This window comes from Rhineura floridana, chromosome 1 (genome assembly GCF_030035675.1).
Source record: "Rhineura floridana isolate rRhiFlo1 chromosome 1, rRhiFlo1.hap2, whole genome shotgun sequence".
Lineage (NCBI taxonomy): Eukaryota > Metazoa > Chordata > Lepidosauria > Squamata > Rhineuridae > Rhineura > Rhineura floridana.
Window position 1 is genome coordinate 76,500,842 of NC_084480.1, and position 25,511 is coordinate 76,526,352.

At 42.0% G+C, this 25,511-nt stretch overlaps 1 protein-coding gene across 2 annotated transcripts in view; it reads left to right on the plus strand.

The window, feature by feature from the left end:
• The first annotated feature begins 1,431 nt into the window (after positions 1 to 1,431).
• Positions 1,432 to 25,511, plus strand: part of COMMD10 (COMM domain containing 10) — a 119,200-nt gene continuing 95,120 nt past the window's right edge. The window contains exons 1-4 of one of the 2 annotated variants that reach the window (XM_061601495.1): positions 1,432 to 1,597; positions 2,210 to 2,300; positions 9,068 to 9,178; positions 10,244 to 10,399. In XM_061601495.1, the coding sequence (XP_061457479.1) occupies positions 1,563 to 1,597; positions 2,210 to 2,300; positions 9,068 to 9,178; positions 10,244 to 10,399 (393 nt within the window). In that variant the 5' untranslated portion in view covers positions 1,432 to 1,562. Of the gene's footprint in view, positions 1,598 to 1,828; positions 1,910 to 2,209; positions 2,301 to 9,067; positions 9,179 to 10,243; positions 10,400 to 25,511 lie in introns of those variants that run through there. The other variant, XM_061602271.1, reaches the window with a different exon arrangement.

The following is a 25,511-nucleotide window of genomic DNA, read 5'->3' on the forward strand; positions in this document are numbered from 1 at the left end:
TCAGGGCGGTGTACAACAAATAAAATCACAATTAAAATATGAGCAAGTGTGGAAAAAAATATATATATATAGTACAATTATAAAACATTAATAAAATTGCCATGGAGATTTATAAATTAAGATCATATTAAGTTTAGAATGTTAAATTAAAATATTTAAAAATTTACAAAATTTAAAAAGCCTGGGCGAAAAGGTAAGTTTTTACCTGGCGCCGAAAAGATAACAGAGAAGGCGCCAGGCGTATCTCATCTGGGAGGGCATTCCATAGTTCGGGGGCCACCACCGAGAAGGCCCTAGATCTAGTTGTTGATCTCCGGGCCTCTTTATGGGTTGGGACCCGGAGAAGGGCCTTCGACGTCGAGCGTAGTGAACGGGTAGGTACATAGCGAGAGAGGCGCTCCATCAGGTATTGCGGTCCAATGCCGTTTAGGGCTTTATAGGTAAGAACCAACACTTTGAATCTGGCCCGGAAACATAACTTGCCTATCTGTTTTTATGGGTTTTAATTTATTGTATTGTGTACTGCCTTAAAGTCGATTCCGACTTATGGCGACCCTATGAATAGGGTTTTCATGAGGCTGAGAGGCAGTGACTTGCCCAAGGTCACCCAGTGAGCTTCATGGCTGTGTGGGGATTCGAACCCTGTATGGTTTTAAATTTGTATACTTGTTTTTGATGTTTTTAATTGTTGTAAACCGCCCAGAGAGTTTCAGCTATGAGGTGGTATAGAAATACAATTTTGTTGTTGTTATGTGCCTCCAAGTCGACTGCAACTTATGGCGACCCTATGAATCAGCAACCTCCAAGAGCATCTGTCATGAACCACCCTGTTCAGATCTTGTAAGTTCAGGTCTGTGGCTTCCTTTATGAAATCAATCCATCTCTTGTTTGGCCTTCCTCTTTTTCTACTCTCTTCTGTTTTTCCCAGCAATAAATACAATAAATAAATTACTCTCAGGGAAGTGTGTACAGGGCTGTAACCTTTACACTTATACATTACATTACATCCTTTTACTTTCAGCTATTCACACTGCAATCTTTCGTATGCTTACTTGGAACCAACTCTCATTGACTTCAATGGAGGTTTGCTCCCAGGTAAATGTGAATTACGGCTGCAGTGTCGATTCCCGAGTAACCACCACAACAGATTCCGGTCCCACACTCGAAAATGTTCATTAAAATCGCATTTGCCTACATATGTGAGGATGACACACAATTTCGTAAAGGATATTATTAATCTGGCTTACGCAACGTTTGTGTATGAATCTCGCGCGCCGTCTTCTCCACGCTCTTTTCGCCTCCCTTGCAGACCAAGAGGCAACAGCGTTTTCAAAGTCAGGCTCAAGTACTCTCGTTTTCCTCCTAGTGGACAGAGCAGCCCAAGCACATTTCTCCTGGATTGCGGAAGCAACCCAATTATCACCCTCAGTTCTGGATCGGGGTTGGGTTGAAGCCCAAAGGCGGAGCTTGCCAGACTACCGCAACAGGGATTGGCTCTCGGCTTTCCTTGCCTGCCTATTGAATTTAGAGTGGTGGGAACAGTGTGATTGACGGTGATTAAGATGGCGGCGCTTACCGTTATTCCGGATACGGGCAGGTAAGATCTCTGTACTGTCTTGTCCCTTGTGGATCAGTAAAAGGCACCGCCAAGCCGATACCTAATGTTACGCGCTCTGCGTGTGTGGAATGCGTATTGTCATATAAAAACATGCGGGCCCCTTGAACCTGTTTTTCAATACTAAGGCTCATGCCAAGTCGTAAAAGCAAGGTAATGTCTGAGCATGTGCAGAATTCCTTTCCCCACGTTGCATCCGTAGGATTAGGGGGTAGGGCTTCCAGCTCAAGCCTCTCAGCGTTTCCTCTGTGTCTTTAACAGGTCCATGGCAAGCATTCCTATACTTGTTTGGGAGTAAGTCCTATTGAATTTGGCGGGCCTTACCTCTTAGTACACATGACATGCATAGCGTTGTGCTATATAAAAAGATTAATAGCTGAACTTTTTCTTGGGCATGCAGCTGTAGGGGAAAAATAATTTTCAGTTAAGTTATCTGGGTGTTAAAAATGTTCAGGAACTTTCCCTGAAAAAGCAGGCAACTCTTTTCAGTGTTGTTAAATCTCTTCTTGGCATCTCTGTTGTGCAAACCTTGTTCTTTCCATCTAGTCCCTTGTTTTTAATTGGCTCTTTCCATTCCCTCTCCCATTTTTCTAGTGTTCGCAAGGCAGTGTGTCTCATCAATTTTATAGACACAGGAAGGTTCTCTCGGTTGCTCGCCCACATCCTTCAGAAGCTTCATCTAAAGGTTTGTGTAGAGGGGAAAAATGGCACGCAATGCTTGAGTACGATCCTGAAATCTCTTAAGCTCATAACATGCATTTGCTACACTTGAGAAAAGTACAAGAGAGGTGCTTTTCCAATGGGAAATGAGAGCTTTCCTCTGAGAACTCTGTAATGACAGTATTTCCTGCTGGGAGGAACACACAGAAAAGGCAGAACAGTAGCTGTTTCACAGCCTTTTAAGCTTTGTTGGTGCTGATGGGGTCAAAAAGATTGCTGCTGTGCTCTCCTTCAGGTATTCCTCTTTCAAGGGCAATGGCTCAGAGCTCCTACAACAACACCAGGAGGATGAGGTTGAAAGGTATGCGTGAAAGGAGTCAATCAGCATTTCCTTCATGTATCAACCCTTCCATCAGACAGTGGGAGGGAAGGAGCGTATAGGTGGCTAAAAGGGAGCCTTGATGGGGAGAGAACAGTTGTATGCGTGTAAGGGAACTGAAATTGGGATGTGTGTGTGTGTGTGTGCATGTCTATTAATGGGAGAGCCGAGGGAGATAGGGAGGGGAGAAAGTATAAGATACCTAGGACTGGGATGTGGGAAGATAGAAAGGGACCTGCAGTGTGGGGTGTAGAAGAGAGAGAATAAAAGAAAAGAGCTTGTAATGAGAGAGGGAGTTGTGTAAGGGACCTGACATCTGTCTGAAACCCTGGAGAGCCACTATAAACAATACCAAACTAGATGGAACAGTGGTTTGAATCGCTATAAGGCAGCTTCCTATGCTCTACTTAGAGTGTGGAGGGGAGCAAGAGTAGTGATAATAGTATCTATGGGCTCCTAAGGCCCACAAAAACATGCATCACATCCTGGTCCACACTCGCTAGTTGAAGACTAGTACCCTGTAGTCTAGATAATAAAGTAATTGTTTGCTTTAAATATATATATATTTCTGTATAGTAATTCTGAGCTCTGATAGAGGGACTTAATGTAATTGTGTCTTGCACAGCCAACCTGTGGAACAGTATTTTTGATGAGTGGGATATTGTGAGTGTGTGTATAATGAAGTATAAGTATTGATAGACACAAACAAGTTGATAATCTGCAAGGAAGGCCAGGAGTGGGTGGCATAAAACACCTAGGCAAAGGAGGCACTAATTATTCCAGTTTTGTGTGTTGAATCAGGACTCTAGAAGACATCATGTTGTACACCGCCCAGAGAGCTTTGCTATGGGCGGTATAAAAATTGAATTAAATAAATAAATAAATAAAATCTACTCCATGGAATCTATGCAACAATTCTGTGGGGATCCTTATTTTTGATACCCTAACATTGAAGTCATTTGTTTTGTTGTTGTTATGTGTCTCCAAGTTGACTACATCTTATGGTGACCCTATGAATCAGCGACCTCCAAGAGCATCTGTCATGAACCACCCTGTTCAGATCTTGTAAGTTTAGGTCTGTGGCTTCCTTTATGGAATCAATCCATCTCTTGTTTGGCCTTCCTCTTTTTCTACTCCCTTCTGCTTTTCCCAGCATCTTTTCTAGTGAATCATGTCTTCTTATTATGTGTCCAAAGTATGATAACCTCAGTTTCATCATTTTAGCTTCTAGTGATAGTTGTGGTTTAATTTGTTCTAACACCCAATTATTTGTCTTTTCCGCAGTCCATGGTATGCACAAAGCTCTCCTCCAACACTACATTTCCTTAATTCTGTGATTCGCTGTGTGTTCTGTTAATCATAAACAGATATAAGTAAACCTTAAACTAAATTTTATAATGTCCTTGAAAACACAACTATATTCAACCAATCTTTGACTGATTTTTTTTTAAAACCAAAAACTGGAAAAATACTTGGTGTTTCCCTGTCTTCCTTCTTCCCTGGACAATTCCTTAAATTTGTCCAAAGATACTTCAGGTTCCACGTTTCAGAGTGGCATAGAGATCTCTGCTTGGAGATCTCTGAAGTGGGCAGAGAGAGCGCTTCACTGTACATTCATTTGAATCCAAGCCGTTACATTTCAGCTGAAACTAGAGTTGTCAGTTTTTGAACTGGCTCTACAGCTGCGTCCTTAATCTGTAGACATTATCACCTCCTGTCAACGTTTATCTTCTTGTCATCAAAAGCTTCTCCAGCTACTTCTCTCAAAAGCACAAGAGCAGGACAGACCGGTTGGCAACTGTAGATGGAACTATTAGTTAAAGGGTTTTAGATCTTGAATCTATGATATCAAGTGCACTTGCTGCTACATGCTTCCAGGCCTAATTCAGGGTACTGGTATTAACTTTTTAGACTTTCACAGCATGGGCCTCATATGTCTTAGAGGCTGGACTCTCATGCAAGCTTTGATAATCTAATCAAGGCCTGTCTTGTAGACTTGCTTGGTAAAGTAAGAGCTATCATAGCTAGGAGGCATGGTCCTTATAATAACTCTATAACTTCCAGGAAGCAGTGTCTATATTTATGAAAACAGGTCAGGGACAAAAAAAGACCTAGTATCTTTGTAGCCCCCTCTAGGATGCACACCTTAACATGGTGAGGGGGTTTGAGAGTGCTGAAGAAGCTGAGAGCAAGAGGCTACTCCTAGCAGGGGCACACAAGGCAGAATGGTCAAAGCTGAGACACCAGACTAAGATGCATCCAAACTCAGAGGAAGGCAATGAAAACCACCTCTGAATACCTCTTACCATGAAAACCCTATGAACAGAGTATCGAAAATGCTGGAAGATGAGACCCCTAGGTCAGAAGGCACTCACTGAGCTACTGGGGAAGAATAAAGCACAAGTACGAGTAGCGCTGTGACTAATGATGCAGCTGGGTCAAAGCCAAAAGGAAGCCCAGAGGCTGATGCACACAGATGCGAAAGGAGAGTCTGGAGTTGTATGATGTACACAATAGGAACATGGAATGTGAGAAGCATAAACCAGGGAAAGTTAGAAATTGTCAGGCAAGAAATGGAATGTATCAACATTATAATACTTGGCATGAGTGAATTAAAATGGGCGGGAATGGGACATTTTCAATCAGGCAACTACAAAATATTTTATGCAGGAAATAAGAAATTAAGAAGAAACGGGGTTGCTTTAATAGTGAGAAGTGATGTAGCAAAAACAATTAGGAGCTATAATGCAAGGTCTGAGCGAGTGATATCAATGAGATTAAACGGGAAACCTATTAACATAACCATCATCCAAGTCCATGCTCCAACAGTAAACACAGAAGAGGAATTGGAGAGATTTTACGCAGAAGTACAAGAAGAAATTGATCACACACCAAAACAAGATGTGCTGATAATCATGGGGGACTGGAATGCAAAAGTAGGGAACAGAAGAACTAGGAATTGTGGGGAAATGGGGCTTAGAAATGAAGCAGGAGAAAGACTTACTGAATTCTGTGAAGCCAATAATTTGTTTCTTGCAAACACATTTTTTGAACAACCGAAAAGACGACTGTACATGTGGACATTACCAAATGGTCAATATAGGAATCAAATTGATTATATGGTAGCAGAAGATGGAGAAGTTCCATACTTTCTGTGAAAACAAGACCAGGAGCAGACTGCAGTACAGATCATGAACAGGTAATAGTGAAAATCAGAGTAAAGCTAAAGAACAACAACAAAGCAATCATAATGCCAAAATACAATTTAATAACATCCCAGAAGAATATGAAGAGCAAATAAGGAACAGATTTGAGGCTTTAAACTTAGTTGACAGAGAACTAGAAGAACTATGGTTTGAAGTCAGAGACATGATCAGGGAAGAATGCAAAAAGACAATACTTCTAGTTAAAAAGAGAGAAAGACCTCAATGGATGAATGAAGAAACTTAAAATGGTTAAAGAGAGAAGGAAATTAAAAGCAAAAGGAGATAGAAACACGTTTAGAACCCTAAATGCAACAATACAGTGACGAGTGCCTAGGGACAAAGAGAACTATTACAATAGTTATTGTATAGAAATAGAAGAGGACAACAAAAAGCTAGAACAAGAGCCCTATTCCAAAAGATTAGAGAAATTAAAGGGAAAGTATTTTGCACCTGAAGTCTATCCTTGTGACCTAGAGATTCCTAAGTATTGTAGAGCCTTTACACTGGCCCGTTCTAATTCTTTACCATCAGACTTGTTGGAGGGGAGATTCTTGCGTATTCCTTATTCCCAACACATCTGCCCATGTCAGTCGGGTGAGGTTGAATCAATCACTCATGTCGTGTTACACTGTACATATTATAAGGACATTCGTTCCTTTTATATTTCTCCAGTTTTAAAAAAATTACCAGGTAGATCTGACACATTTTATGCTCCTTTCTTCTCTCAGATTTGAGAAATGAAATAACTTTTAAAGTGGCACAATTTTGTGTCTTAGCATGTATTATAAAGAGACAGATGGTTAATATATCTTATTGTTAGTATACTAGAGTTTATTTTATTTTTAAAGTTTGTTTTTATATAAGCTGTATAATTCAATCTGTTCATTTGTTTATATGCAATTCTTCTGCCTTTCTGCATTTAAATACTTGTATTTGTATGGCTGGTCATGGACCGTAAACAATAGGAAGTATAAGTAAGTATAAAAGGAAAATTTAAACCAAGAGTAGGGATGTTGAATAATCAACAGGGTAACACACTGACTGACCGAAATGAAATAAAAGGAAGATGGAAGCAATACACTGAAGAACTCTATAAAAGAGATGCAAGGATGACAGATTCATTCATGGAGAAACCATCTGATGAACTGCCAGGAAATTTAGGAATTTTAGAATGTGAGGTGAAAGCTGCTCTTAAAATACTTGGAAGAAACAAATCAGGAACAGATGGCATACCAATAGAGGTGCTTGAAGCTACTGAGACTGAATCTGTCCAGATTTTGACCAGAATTTGTCAACAAATGCGGAAAACTAAACAATGGCCCACAGACTGGAAATGTTCTATATACATCCCAATTCCAAAGAAAGGGGATCCCAAGGAATACAGTAATTATCGAACTATTGCCTTAATATCCCATGCAAGTAAAGTAATGCTCAAGATTCTACAACAAAGGCTCTTACCATATATGTTCCCGAACTGTGGAACAGCCTCCCCGATGAGGTGCGCCTGGCACCGACGCTACTATCTTTTCGGCGCCAGGTGAAAAACTTTTTATACTCCCAGGCATTTGAAAGTGTGTTTTAATAGCATTTTCATTATTATTTTGTATTTTGGATGTTGTTTGGTTTCTTTATTATTTGTTTGTTTTCTTTTTTGATTTATTGTATTTATTGTATTTATTGTATTTATACATTGCTTGTTTTTATCTTTTTGTACACCGCCCAGAGAGCCTTCGGGCTTAGGGCGGTATATAAATTAAATTAAATAAAAAAATAAATAAATATGGAGCGACAAATGCTAGACGTCCAAGCTGGATTTAGAAAGGGAAGAGGCACCAGAGATCATATTGCAAACATACGTTGGGTAATGGAACAGACCTAGGAATTTCAGAAGGAAATCACCCTGTGCTTTATAGATTACAGGAAAGCCTTTGATTGTGTAGATCATGAAAAACAATGGAATGCTTTAAAAGAAATGGGGGTGCCACAGCATCTAATTGTCCTGATGCGCAACCTATACTCTGGACAAGAGGCTCCTGTAAGGACAGAATATGGAGAAACCAATTGGTTCCCAATTGGAAAGGGTATGAGACAGGAGTGCATTTTATCACCCTATTGTTTAATCTATACGCAGAACATATATGGAAAGTGGGATTGGACCAAGATGAAGGAGGTGTGAAAATTGGAGGGAGAAATATCAATAATTTAAGATACGCAGACGATACCATACTACTAGCAGAAACCAGTAATGATTTGAAACGAATGTTGATGAAAGTTAAAGAGGAAAGCACAAAAGCAGTACTACAGCTGAATGTCAAGAAGACTAAAGTAATGACAACAGAAGAGTTATGCAACTTTAAAATTGACAACGAGGACATCGAACTTGTCAATGTTTATCAATACCTTGGCACAGTCATTAATCAAAATGGAGACAATAGTCAAGAAATGAGAAGAAGTCTAGGACTGTGGAGGGCAGCTATGAGAGAACTAGAAAAGGTCCTGAAACGCAAAGATGTATCACTGAACACTAAAGTCAGAATCATTCAGAGCATGGTATTCCCAATCTCTATGTACGAATGTGAAAGTTGGACAGTGAAAAAAGCAGATAAGAGAAAAATCCACTCATTTGAAATGTGGTGTTGGAGGAGAGCTTTGCGCATACCATGGACTGCGAAAAGACAAATACTTGGGTGTTAGAACAAATTAAACCAGAACTATCACTAGAAGCTAAAATGATGAAACTGAGGTTATCATACTTTGGACAGATAATGAGAAGACATGATTCACTAGAAAAGACAATAATGCTGGGAGAAACAGAAGGGAGTAGAAAAAGAGGAAGGCCAAACAAGAGATGGATTGATTCCATAAAAGAAGCCACAGACCTAAACTTACAAGATCTGAACAGGGTGGTTCATGTCAGATGCTATTGGAGGTCGCTGATTCATAGAGTCACCATAAGTAGCAGTCAACTTGAAGGCACATAACAAAAAACAACAATCTTTGTAGGCCTGATGGAGTGGCCCTGCTTCCGTTCCTTCACTTTGCTCTGCAGCCTGCAACTATCTGTTTTACTGATTTGTTTTTATCTGCTTCAGTAATTTGTTTTTACTATTATTATCTGCCTTTGGGTTGTTTGTGGAAAGGCATGAGACCAGTCAATAAAATTTAAAAAATCTGGGTTTTTGGTAAAGGGAAGTCTTTTTATTTTAGGCTGAGAGTACTTTCACAGAAGAGGAAGAAGAAAAGCTTCAAGCTGCTTTCTCAGTGGAGAAGCAAGATCTCCATCTTGTCCTTGAAACCATTACATTCATTTTGGAACAGGTATCTTCTTTATAGTGCCATACTTTCAATAAATTGTTACATGCTTAAATGTAAGATATAAGGGAAAATTCTCCTCCATTAAGGTACTGCATTACCCACATGTTTTTTATGCTTCACATCTTATTTCCCTTATTTAGTTAATAATATTTAACTGCACAAATAGTTAATAACCAAAAGAATTCAAGTTGTAATTCAACAAAATTCTATTGGGAGCCTCCATGACATTAAAAGCACTTGGGATTGCTGTTTATTATTTATTTATTAAATTTATATCCCGCCCTTCCTCCTAGTAGGAGCCCAGGGTGGCATATAATCACTGCTGTTATGTCAGTGATTAAAGGTGATTGTGTTTACAGTCTTGAACACACATATTGCAGAATAAGCAGCATTAATGACAGTGGAACGTAATTTTCAAGAAAACATGCATAGGATTGTGCTCTAAGTCAGGATGATGTAGGGCTGTAATTCAGAGGGGTGTGTGTGTGGGGGTGCAGTTTTCCTGTTTCTAGCTATGGTAGATAAGATTTTGTGTGCCTTAATCTCACAATGATTGGCTGAAGCATATGGAACTGAGGCACAGATACCTAATTGTTTACTAGAGTGGGGTGGGAAGGAGAAAGAAATAATAGAACTGCATTCTGTTCTTCTTAGCCATATAAAAAGGTTTGCAAGAAGTGCTATGGCCTGATTCTAAACATTGACTTAAGAGAATTGTATCCTTGCACTGTATGTCATATGTCAGTAGTACAAGGCCTTTCCAGATGTTTGGTTTGTAGTGTACCAAATGTGCAGTTAATCATCCATTTCATGGGCTCCAACAACTTCGATAGCCTTTCTGTTGCAGCAGTATTTTGTTTTTGGAAACATGGTCTTCCCAAAGCTAGTGCTTTCATTGCCATTGTAAATGTTGTGCCAGCCATGTTTTGTATGTTTTGGATAAGCTCACAACTACCTAAATATTAAACCATAAGGAACATATATTCACTGTGTCTTGAGGTGCTCTCGTAAGTTGCCCAACATACCACTTAAGGAAGAGTGTTTGTTGTATCTTTGTGTTTCTTCCAGGCTGTGTATCACAACTTGAAGCCAACCATTCTGCAACAGCAGCTGGAGCATTCCAAAGTGGATCACGATAAAGCAGAAGTGTTTGCCACTACATGGGCTGCTGCAGGCCCAGAGACAGTGGAAAAGTTCAGACAGAGGATTTTGTCACCCCAGAAGGTAATAGTTTCAGACAGTTACAGAAAAATGTGTTAAATGCTCAATACTTTTTCATTGGGGAGTAATACCTTTTCATTGGGTAGGTGTAGCTACTGGTTGAATTGTGAAGGGTATTGGAACAATGCATATTCAGTTTCCTAAATGCAGCATGCCAAACTAGTTCAGCAGCTTTGGATTCAGATGTACTGCCAATCATAGTTTGCCATTACATTGGGAGAGAACGGCAAGATCAAATGGAGTTAGAAAATTAACATGGGGTTTGCTCACATAGCATAAACTAAGCAATAGTTTCTGTTGTATTACCACAAATCTTACTCTCTACTGTGCCTTATCTTATTTTAATTGGTTGTCACTGTATTGATTGTTTACAGTTTTCATTCATGTATAATTAAAACCTGTACCCATGAGATGAATACACAAGTAAGCTAGGGGAAAATTAGAATGTACTGAATTAAAAACCTGGCAGTATTTAAAAAACAAACAAACAAACCTCTGTTACTATTAAAATATAATTAAGGTGACAAATGAGTTAATCTTGGTAAGGTATAAGCAAAATCGCTCTAATGGTGCTATTCTACAGAGTTGCGTTTACGTGTATACCTCATGTGGGATAGATTGTTTCAGTAAACACTCTCAAATGCCCTGATAGGTAAATAGGCATAAAGGGGAATGTCATCTGGACCTTTTATTCTTGATCCCATGGAGCACCTTAGCCCAGTAGATGGGTGAAAGGCTACACACTGGTAAAGCAGTAGAAAGTCTGGGTTAGATGAGAAGCCAGGTGAAAGTTAAATTGGCCTCCTCTGCATATTCATTTCATGTGTTTTGGGGAGTTTTTTATATGGAGTGGTATTCTAACAAGCAGTATCCTGCTATTGCCTGACAGAAGTTCCAACATGCAGCCGTCTCACTCCACTGTTTCTGCTCTCAGGGCTAGTTATACATGTGTTTGTTTATTATTTTATTTAATAAAATTAATATAGTGTTTGATTGGTAAAAAAAAAACCAAAACTTCTGTGCGCTTCACAAGAAACATTAAAATTATTAATAAAAAGGTTAAAAACCAGCCATTAAAGAAAATCAAAAAGACAATTAAAATAGCAGTAAATTAAAAAGAGATTAAAACAGCCAACATCTCTGTGTCTGGATAGGTTTGCTTAAACAGAAATGTTTTAAGAATACAGTGAAGGTGCCTGTTGGATGTCAATAAGCAGTGAGTTCCAAAGGGTAGGTGCTGCCACACCAAAAGAACAATGTCTTACAAGTGCAGAATGAGTATTATGCGGAACCTGTAATGGTCCCAGTTCCACGGATTGAAGTGGATGAGTTGGCATACATGGGGCAAGGCAGTCCTGCAAATAAACTGATCCCAAGTTGTTAGCTGTTCTTGTATGGAAATGCTGTTTGTGTGAACCAGCATGCAAATAATATGACATGTGATTTGTGGCAGCTTGAAATGAAGAGCTCAAATTAAGGGGGGGAGGGCAAAAGTTAGTAGGAACAAAATCCACAAGTCCAATCCTCTGATTTTCTCCTGCTCAGTTTTTAGACAAAGCCCCCCCCCCCCTTGTAATCTTCTAAAAAGTAGAGAATTGACAAGAAAGGTTGGGGGCTGGGCCTCCTATAGTCCCCCTATATTTGAGCCCTGTGGAAAAAGTGTTGCTGCTATTTCTCAAAAATTGCAGTACTTGCTTATATGAAGTATCTCCTCCCCCCAGCCGATTCACTCCTTCATACAATAAATGAGTTGCAGGTAGGAATTGAGGGAAGGATGTGTGAAGAAGAATGTGGAACAGGGGCTTGAAGAGGCAGTGGATGGAGCCCTGTGAAAGGCTTGGGATGTCTTGACACATGGCCTAGGGATGAAAGGGTTTTGTTTAAAAAGAGATGCTCCAGGGCAAGGAGGGCTTGGTTTTGTACTTGAATTCTGCTTTCTTGAGGGTATTTTGATTAGTACATCCTAGATTGGTATAGTTCTTACCGTATAATTTTAATGAATATGTACCTTTGCTCTTACTTGTATAGTGTACAGGAGCATACTCTTTCTCACTATCTTTAAATGTTTGTTTTGGGGGTAGGGGGAGATGGAAGCGTTATTGACTTCAAATGGCTTCTTGCATCAGTAGTTAACATAGATTAAAATCTTTGTCTGCTGCGCAGCTTTTGGAAAGCCATGCATTAGAAGCCGCTTTAAAATTAATTGGAAGAAATTCAAGGCATGAGTGCTTATATTAACAGCTTGATTAGAGGCACTGCTAGTGCCAGAAGCAGCCAAACTATTAGAAGTAGTTCCAGATGTGTGCCAAGATCTAATGGGAAAATAGATGTCCAGTTTTATTTTCCTTCGTGCTTGAGTCAAGTGATGACATCATGAGGGACTGGTGTGGTCTGACTGAGATCTAATACGAGATTTATTACTACATCTTAACTTTGTAGTTACTCTTTTTTCATTGTGGTAGTTATACTACTGCTGTATTAGCAAGATTTTTTTTAAAAGAGTGATGATTTGTTCAAAAGATTAACTTTTAATTTTTTTATATGCTGGCAAGATTCTACTACTAACTAGTCGATCTGCATACAGTTGACACATTGAGAAGTTAGATGAGTGAAACCAGCCCACATAATCTTTTATAAAGTGGCATGGATTTGCCCATTGTTTTTTGCCTCTTGACATTCTTGTGTGATGGATTCTAAGGCTGCAGTCCACCAACTCCTCTCCTCTTCCCCCTATCCATTGTGACAAGCAGCCAGGCTAGGTAGCCTAAGGCATTTCTGCCACTGAATATACTGTGATTGGTCTGAGCAGCTGCAATAGTTTGAAGCTGAACTCCAATATCTATTGCTCTTGTAACTGTTTTTTAATTACTTGTTTTAAACTTTTTTTATTTATAATTTTAAAGTTTATTGTAAACCACTTTGAGGTTTTCTACAATCAAGTGCTATATACATTTTGTTAAAAGAATAAAATACAGTAGGGTCCCACTTATATGGCAGGTTAGGGACCAGACCCCCACCATAAAGCGAAAATTGCCGTAAAGCGGAACATTGATCAGCTGTAGTGCGGGGAGCTCCGGCTGACAGCGCTTGGCCCCTGAGGCTCCCCCTGCAGCAGCTAATCGATGTTCCGCTTTTCCGTGCATCGCCCTCTCCCCCTCCCGCTCGCTCGCCCTCATTATGGTGGGGAAGTAGTGCCAAGCGGCTGGAAAAAGCAGCCACCAAACCAAATCCAGCGGGGGAGGGGGGAGTGGCAACAGACAACCACCCCCACAGACACTGCTGCCAGGAGTGAAAGAAAGAGAGCCTCTGCTGCAAGCTCCGGAGAGAGAGCCGCCGCCGCCAGCTCTGCCTCAGTAGCCTGCGAGCTCCAACGGCCGCAGTAGCAAGCTGTGGAGGAAGGAGCCGCCGCTCAGTGCCCAGCACCCAGCGGTGGGAGATCAGAAGCAGCGCAGCGTAAAGCGGGAGTGAGACGGAGTCACCACTGCGAGCTTCCAACTCACTGCTTCAACCAGCTAAGGATGGGGGGGGCACCGCCGCTAAAGCAAAGGTGGCCATAGCAGCCTCCTCCAACCCCAAAACCTCTGCTATTCCCAGAGGCGTCAGTAGCAGCTTCCACTGTCCCCACAAATGAGGGCAGGCAGGGAAACAGCCAGGTAGAAGGAAAAAGGGAAAAAAAAACACCAACTGAAAAGAACCACCCCCAAAACAACCCAACCAAAACCCAGAAAACACTAAAAGTGAAAGGGGAGGGAGGGGAAGACAAAGAAGCTGGGTACAAAGGAACAACTGCAACAGCCCCAGTTCCTCCTGCTTTTTCGCTCACGCGCTCTCCGCCGCCTCCCTCGCTCATCCCCCCTGCCCGCTCACCTTCCCCCCTGCCTGTTCGCTCACTCTCCGCTGCCTCCCTTGCTGTAAAACGGCGCCCAACGCTCTGATGACACACTCAGGGCGTCGGGTGCAATGAATTGCGTCATACCGCAAAATTGGAAAATCGCCGCAAAAATGGAACAAGCGCAGCACATATGGGATAGGGATACAATTCAAAACCGCCGCATTAGCGAAGTGCCGAGAATTGAAGCACCGTAAAGCAAAACGCCGTAAAGCGGGGCCGTACTGTAAAATGTCTTATTGGAAGAGGCTTGCTGGTACTGCTCGGATGAGTTGCTTCAGCGTATATGCTGTTGCTTGTGCCTATATGGCCACTGGTTCTAGCAGTATTCAACCTCCCAGACATGGCTTTGGATTTGCTGGACCTTGGCTGCTTCCTGTCTGATGCTGTAGAAGGGCTATGGTTTGTGTCATAACCAACTCCCTCTCTGTTATTTTGGAAAGTATAGAAACCAAAGCATGAGTGAGTACTCTTCTTCCAGCCCCTTAGACCTAGTGTCATATTCTCTATATATACTGATGGCAAACTTGTTCTCTGAGTTTGTGGTTCCTTATGTAACCAAAATGGCACCATCCAGGCACACAAGGAAGGTAGAGGCTAGGAGGAACCCCAGTGCTGTAAAAAGTACAAACCAAACTTTATGTGGGGAAAACCCTATGGGGAGTCTTGCACCCCTGCCTCCAAGCAGCTAATGAGGACTGAGCATGATAATTGATCGTGCAACAATGGTTGACTGGGGGGGGGATGGAAAGCTCAGAGAGAGGGGAAATGGGATTGAGTATCCTGGGAGAGGATATGGCTGAGTGGCTGGCATCCTGAGCAGGAGCACTCTACACTGCTGTTGCTGACTCCACTTGGTAGGTGTTCTATGGTTCTGTCAAGCCTCATTTGTATTGTCCATGACTCTTCATGCATCTGGCTCTGATTGTGTCTCATGCAAAAAGTCTTTTGGTGCAAAGAATGTTAGTCCATTACCCTAGTAGAATGACAGACATTTATTGCTGAGTTTTATTTTTTTAAACGGGCTAATTATTTTAATGGCTGTTTTAAAAATAGGACACACAGTACTGAGAAAAGTCTAATGGAAGTCCAATTGGGAGGAGTCCTTTTTGCTGAAAATGAGGAACATTTGTTGGAGAGCAGATGGTTTGTAGCTTCTCATATTGTTTATTTCAATGTCTTTCAGAAGCTAAGAGCCACTGTCTGTAAAAAGATCCTCATGCTCTGATGTTTAATGATGCTGATCTTCCTCTTTTTAGATTGATTTCTATCACCATAGGGGAGAATTTACCCTCCCCACCCTTGGCTGCTATTTAAAAACAAACTCAGGTACATGAAATACAATCATGCATTTCATTTATCTAGTTTGAGCCACTGGTGAACTCTTGTCAGGTTGGGGGGGGGCAATAAGTAAACTGGATTTAAACTTCCGTGTCAAATGTGGGACTGTGCAGGCCAAAGATATTACTATAAAGAGTGTTTCCTGTGTCGGGTGTGGCTTGTCCCCTTGCTGGATCGTCACCTTGTAGTGGTGAGTGGGCTTGCGTGTTCCAGTGAACCCTGTGAGCGATGCCGTCGGGAGTCATGTACTCCCAGCAGGGTCACCCTTGGCGGTAAGGTCAAGGGAGAGGAACCAGACAAAGAATGATCCAAGAAAGTCCTCCATGGCAGAACAGGCGGAGGATAGCAATGTGTATGTTACAACGGCTGTGAAGGCGGATGAAGGCTGCAGCAGATAAAAGACTTCCAATCGTCAGTATCCATGCCATTAGATCAAAGCCTTTTTCTGTCAAGATTGTGTGTTGATTGTCGTGCACTGATCTCCCCACATAAAACAAATTCACGCACAGGCGTCTTCCAAGCAAAGACCTTACCTTGGAAGACAATCTTACTCAGCCACGAGTGATCGCCAATGAATGAATGGAATGTCACCACACATAGCAGAAGTGCCTGTGAAGTATCTAGGAATCCTTGTCCACAGAGAGAGCTATCTGTGCTGGAAATAGCATAAGAGCCTGCACTCTTGCATTGCTTAGAGCTTTCAAGTGTTCAAAGCACTTCTAGTTGTAATCCTTACAACAACCCTGTAAAATAAGTTGATATTACTATTCCTCATTGCAGATGGGGATCTAAGGTTGAGAGAGAGTGGGTTTCCAAAGGCCATCTAGTAAACTCATGGCAGAGTCAAGATTCAAACCAGGGACTGATTCACAGTTGCTACTCTACACTGCTTGTTTATTTTCAGAGATGGCAGGCTGTTCTTTCCTAAATAAAATGAAATATTGTGTGCACCGCAGCAGTGAAAATAGTTCATAAGATAGAGTGTGGGAGGAAGGAAAGGGTATATGTTTCTTACCTTTCTAGTCAGTTATTTCTATGGCTTTGTACAAGTTTACTTAACTCTTTCCTCATCTCTCAAATACATTATTAGGGTCCCACATTTTCAAGCATTGTTATTTTAGATATAACTGGGTTGTGTAATGCCCTTAGAGAAGAGTGTTGTTCCTTAATGAAGGGTTGCCACCCTGAACTAATACTGGCCAGTTTGTTATACTGCATAGCATCTGCTGGTTGTTGGTATTCTTCCAGAGAACACTAGGTGGACCTTGGTCTGATCTAGGAAACACTTAGCAAGAGCACAAACTCAGGATATGTTGAATGTTAAAGAGATTGTATGTAATACTGAGGGTTACCAACAATCTAGTAAGTTGTTTTCTCTGGAAAATTATTTTGAACTTTGTAGGTCTACATATTATGTATGATAATATTTTAAAAAAAGCTAGCCTTAAAACTTGTTCCTGGAAAGAGATATTCTGTACAAGAGAGTTGCAAAAGCAAATCTATATACTATTATTTTGGTTATTTGGAAGGTTCCTTAACTTTCAGCATGTGTTAAGTAACCCACTTCTCTATGCCCACATACCTTGTCCCATTTTATTGTGGTCATATATCACGTACTCTAAGCAGTCAGAATTGGATAGACTCTATTGTATTTAATCTTCCTTTCAATAAAATAAATAGGTAAGCCACTCTGAAGCCTCAGGCAGCATATTGTACATTAATCAAAGATTTTGAAAGCATAGCTATACATCTAGAAATGTGTGTGGGGGGGAACTCCATTTAAATTGCATTGGAAAGTAAGACCATGAAAAGGTTACTTATGTTTTCCTTTGCTTACTAATCCTGTTGATCTGCAGTGTAGTTTGTGATAGTTCCAATATTGTGATTCTCTGATATTTTAAAAAAGTGTTCATTAAATCTGAAATTTAGATTTTACATTAGTTTTCAATGCCATTGTGATAAAATAATCATGCCCCAAAGAAAGTGTAGCCTGTGAGGAAAAACTTGTGTTCGGTACACAGGAACACTCCCATGATATATGATGTAGTGACATAACATCACAGCATTGCATGGATTGGGCATGATAGAAAAAGGAGTTAGCATGGTGCAGTTGAAGAGCTTCCAAAATGGCTGGTAAGCATATGGAATTGTTTATGCCTTACAAAAGAAATTGTTATTGAATCTCTCTTCCTTCAACATAGCTCAGGGTAATGTACAACAAAGGATAAACAACAGAATTACATCAGTGATTAAAACAAATACAGAACTAAAATGTTCATCAGTTAACAGTAATTTAAAACACAAATCCACACATTGTTCTTCAGAGCAAGCATTACCATATCAGGCTGGAAAGACCTGGGTAAACAGTAACATCTTTAGTTGATGTCTGAATCCCAACAAAGAATGGGACCAACAAAACTCTAGGGGTGATCATTCCTGAATGACCTACCTCACCAAAGACTTCTGAGGAAGCTTAGCAGTCATGGAATAAGAGGAGAGGTCCTCTTGTGGATAAGGAATTGGCTGAGAAGCAGAAAGCAGAGAGTAGGAATAAACGGACAGTTCTCCCAATGGAGGGCTGTAGAAAGTGGAGTCCCTCAAGGATCGGTATTGGGACCTGTACTTTTCAACTTGTTCATTAATGACCTAGAATTAGGAGTGAGCAGTGAAGTGGCCAAGTTTGCTGACAACGGTAAATTGTTCAGGGTTGTTAAAACAAAAAGGGATTGCGAAGAGCTCCAAAAAGACCTCTCCAAACTGAGTGAATGGGCGGAAAAATGGCAAATGCAATTCAATATAAACAAGTGTAAAATTATGCATATTGGAGCAAAAAATCTTAATTTCACATATACGCTCATGGGGTCTGAACTGGCGGTGACCGACCAGGAGAGAGACCTCGGGGTTGCAGTGGACAGCACGATGAAAATGTCGACCCAGCTGTGAAAAAGGCAAATTCCATGCTAGCGATAATTAGGAAAGGTATTGAAAATAAAACAGCCATAATGCCATTGTATAAATCTATGGTGCGGCCGCATTTGGAATACTGTGTACAGTTCTGGTCGCCTCATCTCAAAAAGGATATTATAGAGTTGGAAAAGGTTCAGAGGAGGGCAACCAGAATGATCAAGGGGATGGAGCGACTCCCTTACAAGGAAAGGTTGCAGCATTTGGGGCTTTTTAGTTTAGAGAAAAGGCGGGTCAGAGGAGACATGATAGAAGTGTATAAAATTATGCATGGCATTGAGAAAGTGGATAGAGAAAAGTTCTTCTCCCTCTCTCATAATACAAGAACTCGTGGACATTCAAAAAAGCTGAATGTTGGAAGATTCAGGACAGACAAAAGGAAGTACTTCTTTACTCAGCGCATAGTTAAACTATGGAATTTGCTCCCACAAGATGCAGTAATGGCCACCAGCTTGGATGGCTTTAAAAGAAGATTAGACAGATTCATGGAGGACAGGGCTATCAATGGCTACTAGCCGTGATGGCTGTGCTGTGCCACCCTAGTCAGAGGCAGCATGCTTCTGAAAACCAGTTGCCGGAAGCCTCAGGAGGGGAGAGTGTTCTTGCACTCGGGTCCTGTTGCGGGCTTCCCCCAGGCACCTGGTTGGCCACTGTGAGAACAGGATGCTGGACTAGATGGGCCACTGGCCTGATCCAGCAGGCTCTTCTTATGTTCTTAAGGCCCCCAAATCCTTGTAGGGGTTACAGGCAACGCCCACCTGCTTCCGATCTTAAGGATTAGGTTGGCTAGTATTGGAGGAGGCACTGCTGCAGATACTTGGGTCCTGAGCAGTTTAGGGATTTATAGACTATTACCAACACTGAATCGGGCCTGGAAGCTTACTGGCAGACACTGCAGTGCTTTAGGGAACAGCAGTACATTCTCCCGTCTTGCTGCCCTAGTTAATAAACTTACAGCTGCATTCTGCACCAGCTGTAGCTTCCACACCATTTTCAAGGGTGGCCCTATGTAGATTGAATAGTAATAATCAAAACACAAGGTCACCAGAGCATGAATTACTGATACCAGATCAGGAATGGCTGAAGCTGGAAGTAGGCTCTCCTTATCATCTGGGTCTCTAATGACGACAGTGGGTCAAGAAGTACCTCCATGCTATGTACCTGTCTGGCCTGCGTTTTTCGTTTCCGCCATCACGGTCTATGCTTTCATCGGTGGTCCATGCCTCCTCGCCACCGTTGCCATCTGGACTCCTTGAGAGTGGCGTTTTTCGGGGGGAAAAGAGAGCTCTGGAACCGGCATCTACGTGTACAGAGTGTGGGACTTTGTTTGATGCGTGGGTTTGAATTGGATGAGTGGGTGTGTATATGCGTGTGTGTGGTGAGTGAGTGCGTATGTTTATATTTATAAGTTGTTTGTACATATAAGTGTTGTTTATATAAGTTTTATTATGCGCCTCGGAGGGAGGTTTTTCCATCAAGCGGGGGGACTTGAGGGGGCCCCAATTACTGTAATAATGGGCAGAGGGAGGTATGGACGTGCCAGGTAAGGGGAACACGGCCCAGACATGTGGTGGCTGTGCCTTGTTCCGGTCCTTCTCACACCCGCAGGGTCGTTGGTTGTCCTCTCAGCCAACTCTCAGATCTACAGTTGCTGCTCTTAAATGCCAGATCGGTATATAATAAAACCTCCCTTGTCCACGATCTGATTGTGGATGAGGCAGCCGATCTGGCATGCATAACCGAGACCTGGGTGGGTGAGCAGGGAGGAGTTGGTCTCTCCCAGCTCTGCCCACCGGGGTACTCGGTTCAGCACCATGGTAGATCTGAGGGTCGGGGAGGTGGGGTTGCTGTGGTCTATAAGAGTTCCATCTCACTCACCAAGCACCATGTCCATACAGTTACTGGTCTGGAGTGTTTGCACCTTGTGTTGGGCCAGAGAGACAGGCTGGGAATCCTCTTGGTGTACCGCCCACCTTGCTGCCCAATGGCTTCCCTAACTGAGCTGACGGAAGTGGTCTCGGAGGTATTGCTGAGATCCCCCAGACTATTAGTACTGGGGGACGTCAACATCCATGCCAAGGCTACTTTGTCCGGGGCGGCTCAGGACTTCATGGCAGCCATGACAACCATGGGGCTGTCTCAATATGTTAGTGGCCCAACACATGTGTCGGGGCATACCCTAGACCTTATCACATGGGGATAGTGATCTGGAAGTGGGGAGTCTTACATCTCTCCCTTTGTCATGGACAGATCACTGCTTGTTGAAGTTTAGACTGTCAGTAGCCTTTCCCCTCTGCAAGGGTGGGGGACCTATTAAATTGGTCCACCCCCGGAGACTAATGAATCCTGAAGGTTTTCAAAAGGCTCTGGGGGATTTTCCGGCTGATAGGACTGGCGCTCCTGTCGAAGCCCTGGCTGATCTGTGGAATGCGGAGATGACCCGGGCTGTTGACACGATCGCTCCTGCGCGCCCTCTCCTGTGTAGAGCTCATACAGCTCCTTGGTATACTCCAGAGCTGAGAGCGATGAAACAAGATAGGAGGCGGCTTGAGCGGAGATGGAGACAAACTCCCGACAAATGCAACTATGCGCTGGTCTGTGCTTCTACCAAGCTGTATGTAGGAGCGGTGAGGGCGGCGAAAAGACAACATTTCGCTGCCACTATTAAGTCATCTCTCTGCCGCCCAGCGGAGCTTTTTAGAGTTGTCCGAGGGCTACTCCATCCAGGCCTTCAGGACACGGTAGAATCATCGGTGGCCCGCTGTAATAAGTTTGCTGAGCACTTCCAGCATAAGATCTCATGTATCCGCCGGGACTTAGACTCTCAATTTATAGCAGTTGATCCTAATGAGGTGTCCGGAGCACAGTCTTGTCATGTTTTATTGGATGAGTTTCAGTTGGTTCAGCTCGAGGACGTGGACAAGGTACTTGGACAGGTACATGCAACCACTTCGATACTGGATCCTTGCCCCTCTTGGCTAATAAAAACTAGCAGGGATGGAACAGTTGGCTGGGCCAAGGAAGTGATAAATGCCTCCTTACGAGAGGGAGTGGTCCCTGGCTGTCTGAAAGAGGTGGTGGTGAGACCACTTCTGAAAAAACCTTCCTTGGACCCAGAAAATTTCAGCAGCTACAGACCAGTAGCGAATGTTCCATTCCTGGGCAAGATCTTGGAACGAGTGGTTGCTGGCCAGCTCCAGGCGCTATTGGATGAAACCGATGATCTAGATCCATTTCAATCGGGTTTTAGGCCCGGTTTTGGCACTGAGACGGCCTTGGTCGCACTGTTTGATGACCTATGTCGGGAAAGAGACAGAGGGAGTGTAACTTTGTTGATTCTCCTTGATCTCTCAGTGGCTTTTGATACCATCGACCATGGTATCCTTCTGGAGAGGCTCGCGGAGTTGGGAGTTGGAGGTACTGCTTGGCAGTGGTTCCACTCCTACTTGGCGGGTCGTCTCCAGAAGGTAGTGCTTGGGGAACATTGCTCGACACCGTGGGCCCTCCAGTGTGAGGTCCCGCAGGGGTCGATTCTGTCTCCCATGCTTTTTAACATCTACATGAAGCCGTTGGGAGCGGTCATCAGGAGCTTTTGAGTGCGTTGTCAGTACGCTGATGACACGCAGCTCTACTCCTTTTCGTCTTCTTCAGGTGAGGCTGTTGATGTGCTGAACCGTTGCTTGGCCGCGACAATGGACTGGATGAGAACTAACAAACTGAGGCTTAATCCTGACAAGACTGAGATGCTGTTGGTGGATGGTTTCTCTAATCGGATGGTGGATACATACCCTGTCCTAGATGGGGTTACACTCCCCCTAAAGGAGCAGGTTCGTAGTCTGGGAGTCCTTCTAGACTCTTCCCTCTCACTTGAGGCTCAAGTAGCCTCGGTGGCACGGAATGCATTCTACCAACTTCGGTTGGTAGCCCAGCTATGTCCCTATTTGAGTAAGGAGGACCTTACATCAGTTGTTCATGCTTTGGTAACCTCGCGTTTGGACTACTGCAACGCGCTCTACGTAGGGCTGCCTTTGAAGACAGTTCGGAAGCTACAGCTAGTGCAAAATGAGGTGGCCAGATTGTTAACAAGGACCAAGCGGTCCGAGCATATAACACCTGTTCTGGCTCGCCTGCACTGGCTGCCAATATGCTTCCGGGCCAGATTCAAAGTGTTGGTATTAACCTATAAAGCCTTATACGGCGCGGGACCACGATACTTGTCGGAACGCCTCTCCCGATACGAACCGGCCTGTACTCTACGTTCTTCTACGAAGGCCCTCCTCCGGGTTCCGACTCATAGGGAGGCCCGGAGGGTGGTGACAAGATCTAGGGCCTTCTCAGTGGTGGCCCCCGAACTGTGGAATGGTCTCCCCGAGGAGGTGCGCTTGGCGCCGACATTGTTATCCTTTCGGTGCCAAGTTAAAACCTTCCTCTTCTCCGGAACTTCCTGGAAGATTGCTCCGCCTGTGGCTGCCTCTGAGATGAGCTCTGTCTCAGAGGAAGCTTTTTTCAGTTTAAAATCAGTCAAAAGGGAACTTTGACTGGTGTAAATGTTCTCCCAGGCAAGGGTGAACCGAATAGACTATCCACAGAAACTTCGTTGGGCTGTCGGTGGCTGGAATTGATCAGGAATTTCCCTGGGAAAGGAAGGCATACCTAGCAGCCGAGGACGGAGTTAGGACTTCCAGCAAGCTGGGCTGAAAAAAAGCAAGACATTTTTTTTCTTTTAAACGATCCACAACGGGCGAGCTTTCTTCTGTCTAATCTTATCATTTGGCTTAAATTACTACAGTAGAAGAGATTTGTTTAAGAATCAGCAATTAAGATACCTGGGTGAGTTACACTTCTCTCTTTTATACAAGGAATTAAGGAGGAGGAAAGAAAATTTAAAAAGCTTATCTTATTTTTTATGGCAAAAAGCAGGCCTGAATTTGGAAACTATAAAGATTAAAATGGATGAGGGGCAACTTACCCGAAGAGAAAATCTGATTTAGATGATTATTTGATTGATATATGTCTGGGACTACTTTTTCTTGGACTACTTTCTTTAGACGAATCTGCTGTTCGTGTATGTTACTAATTGTTCGGCGCTGTGAACCAAATTTGTTTTGCATTCTTGGACGTGCGGGAGATTAAACTGTGCTGGCCAGATGTCAACAGGCCTGGAATATTAACTCCCTTATTGCTGGAAAAAGAAGCAAATTACTCTTTGCTTGGGAATTGTGGCTATATTGGAAATTTGAAGGGTTTTTTTTTCGGCTTTAAGAATGACAATCAAAGAAGTGGCAGAGACCCTGGATGTACCTCTGGAAGGGTTTTCCCCTCTGGATATGTTTCAGAAGATAATGGATGAGATAAAGATAACGAAACAAGAACTGGGACAGAGTAGACAAGAGATGGCAACTGAATTTGGTAAAGTGAAACAGGAGTTGAAAGAAATAAAGGATTATATGAGAAAAGAAGCAGATGGACAAGCAATACAATATGAAAAAGAAATTAAAGGGAAGGAGCAAATTCTGGAGATTGGATCAGATATATCAAATGTGGAATTGGAAAAAGATTTGGACTTTATGGCAAAAATTGAAGGGAGGATGCAAGTCCTGGAGATTGGAATAGATATATCAAGTGTGGAACTGGAAAAATATTTGGAGTTTGTGGATCCTGGAGATAAAGATTACTGTTTGGAATTCGGCGTTGTCCCTGGAGAAATTGATGAAGATATCAGAGATAAAGCTATCAATGTTTCGATGGAATTTCTGGACTGGAATGATTTGATGGAACTTGAAATAGAGAAAAATTATAGAATTAATTCCAGATATGTGACAATGGAAAAACTCTCAAGAGATGTGCTAGTGCATTTCGTAAAAAAGAGGAACAGAGATATGACTTTACAACAATATTTCAGCAACACATTCAGAATTTATGGCAAGGAAATATTTGTGATAAAGGAAATTCCCATCAGACTCTTACTATATGACTATGACTATGACAGCAAGATTATTATGGGTGCAAAGATGGAAGTTGGAAGATGGAATTAACACTGATAATGGAAGAATGGCTATTGAAATTACTGGACCTAGCAGACTTGATGAGATGGATTAATTGACATGTTTATTTGGAGAAAGATCGATGGATATATTTCTCAAGGAGTGGAAGCCTCTCTTTGACTTTTTGTGGAAAGAATAAAGTGATGTTAATGAGATTTGATGATTAATTAAGATAACTACTGGAGGAAAGTGATTTTGTAATGTATTAAGAGACAGGTTTGTTATATATCATAGACCTATAACTGATCTGCGACAAATGGGAAGTCAACATTTTATTTTATTGTTTAATTTGTTTTTGTTTTGTTTTGTTTGAAAATTTGAATAAAAATTAATGATAAAAAAAACCCTTCCTCTTCTTCGAGGCATACTAATTTAAGTTAATTTAATTTAAAATCTGCTGTGATTGTTTTTAAATTATTTTATTTTATATGTTTTTGTTGTATTATACTATGTGATTTTATTGTATTTTCTGTGTTCACCGCCCAGAGAGCTATTGCTAGTCGGGCGGTATATAAGTCTAATAAATAATAATAATAATAATAATAATCTTCAGAGTAAATGTTACTCCCCAACTCAATCCAAATAGGTCATTCCTTGCCACCCTGGGCTCCTACTTGGAGGAAGGGTGGGATATAAATCAAATAAATTTATTTATTTTATTTATTTTATTTAATTTAATTTATATACCGCCCTAAGCCCGAAGGCTCTCTGGGCGGTGTACAAAAAGATAAAAAAACAAGCAATGTATAAATACAATAAATACAATAAATCAAGAAAACAAAACAAACAAACAATAAAAGAACCAAACAACATCCAAAATACAAATAATGACTTCCCGGAAGGAGTGCTGCTGGTGGTTGTCTCTGAGGGAGCTCTA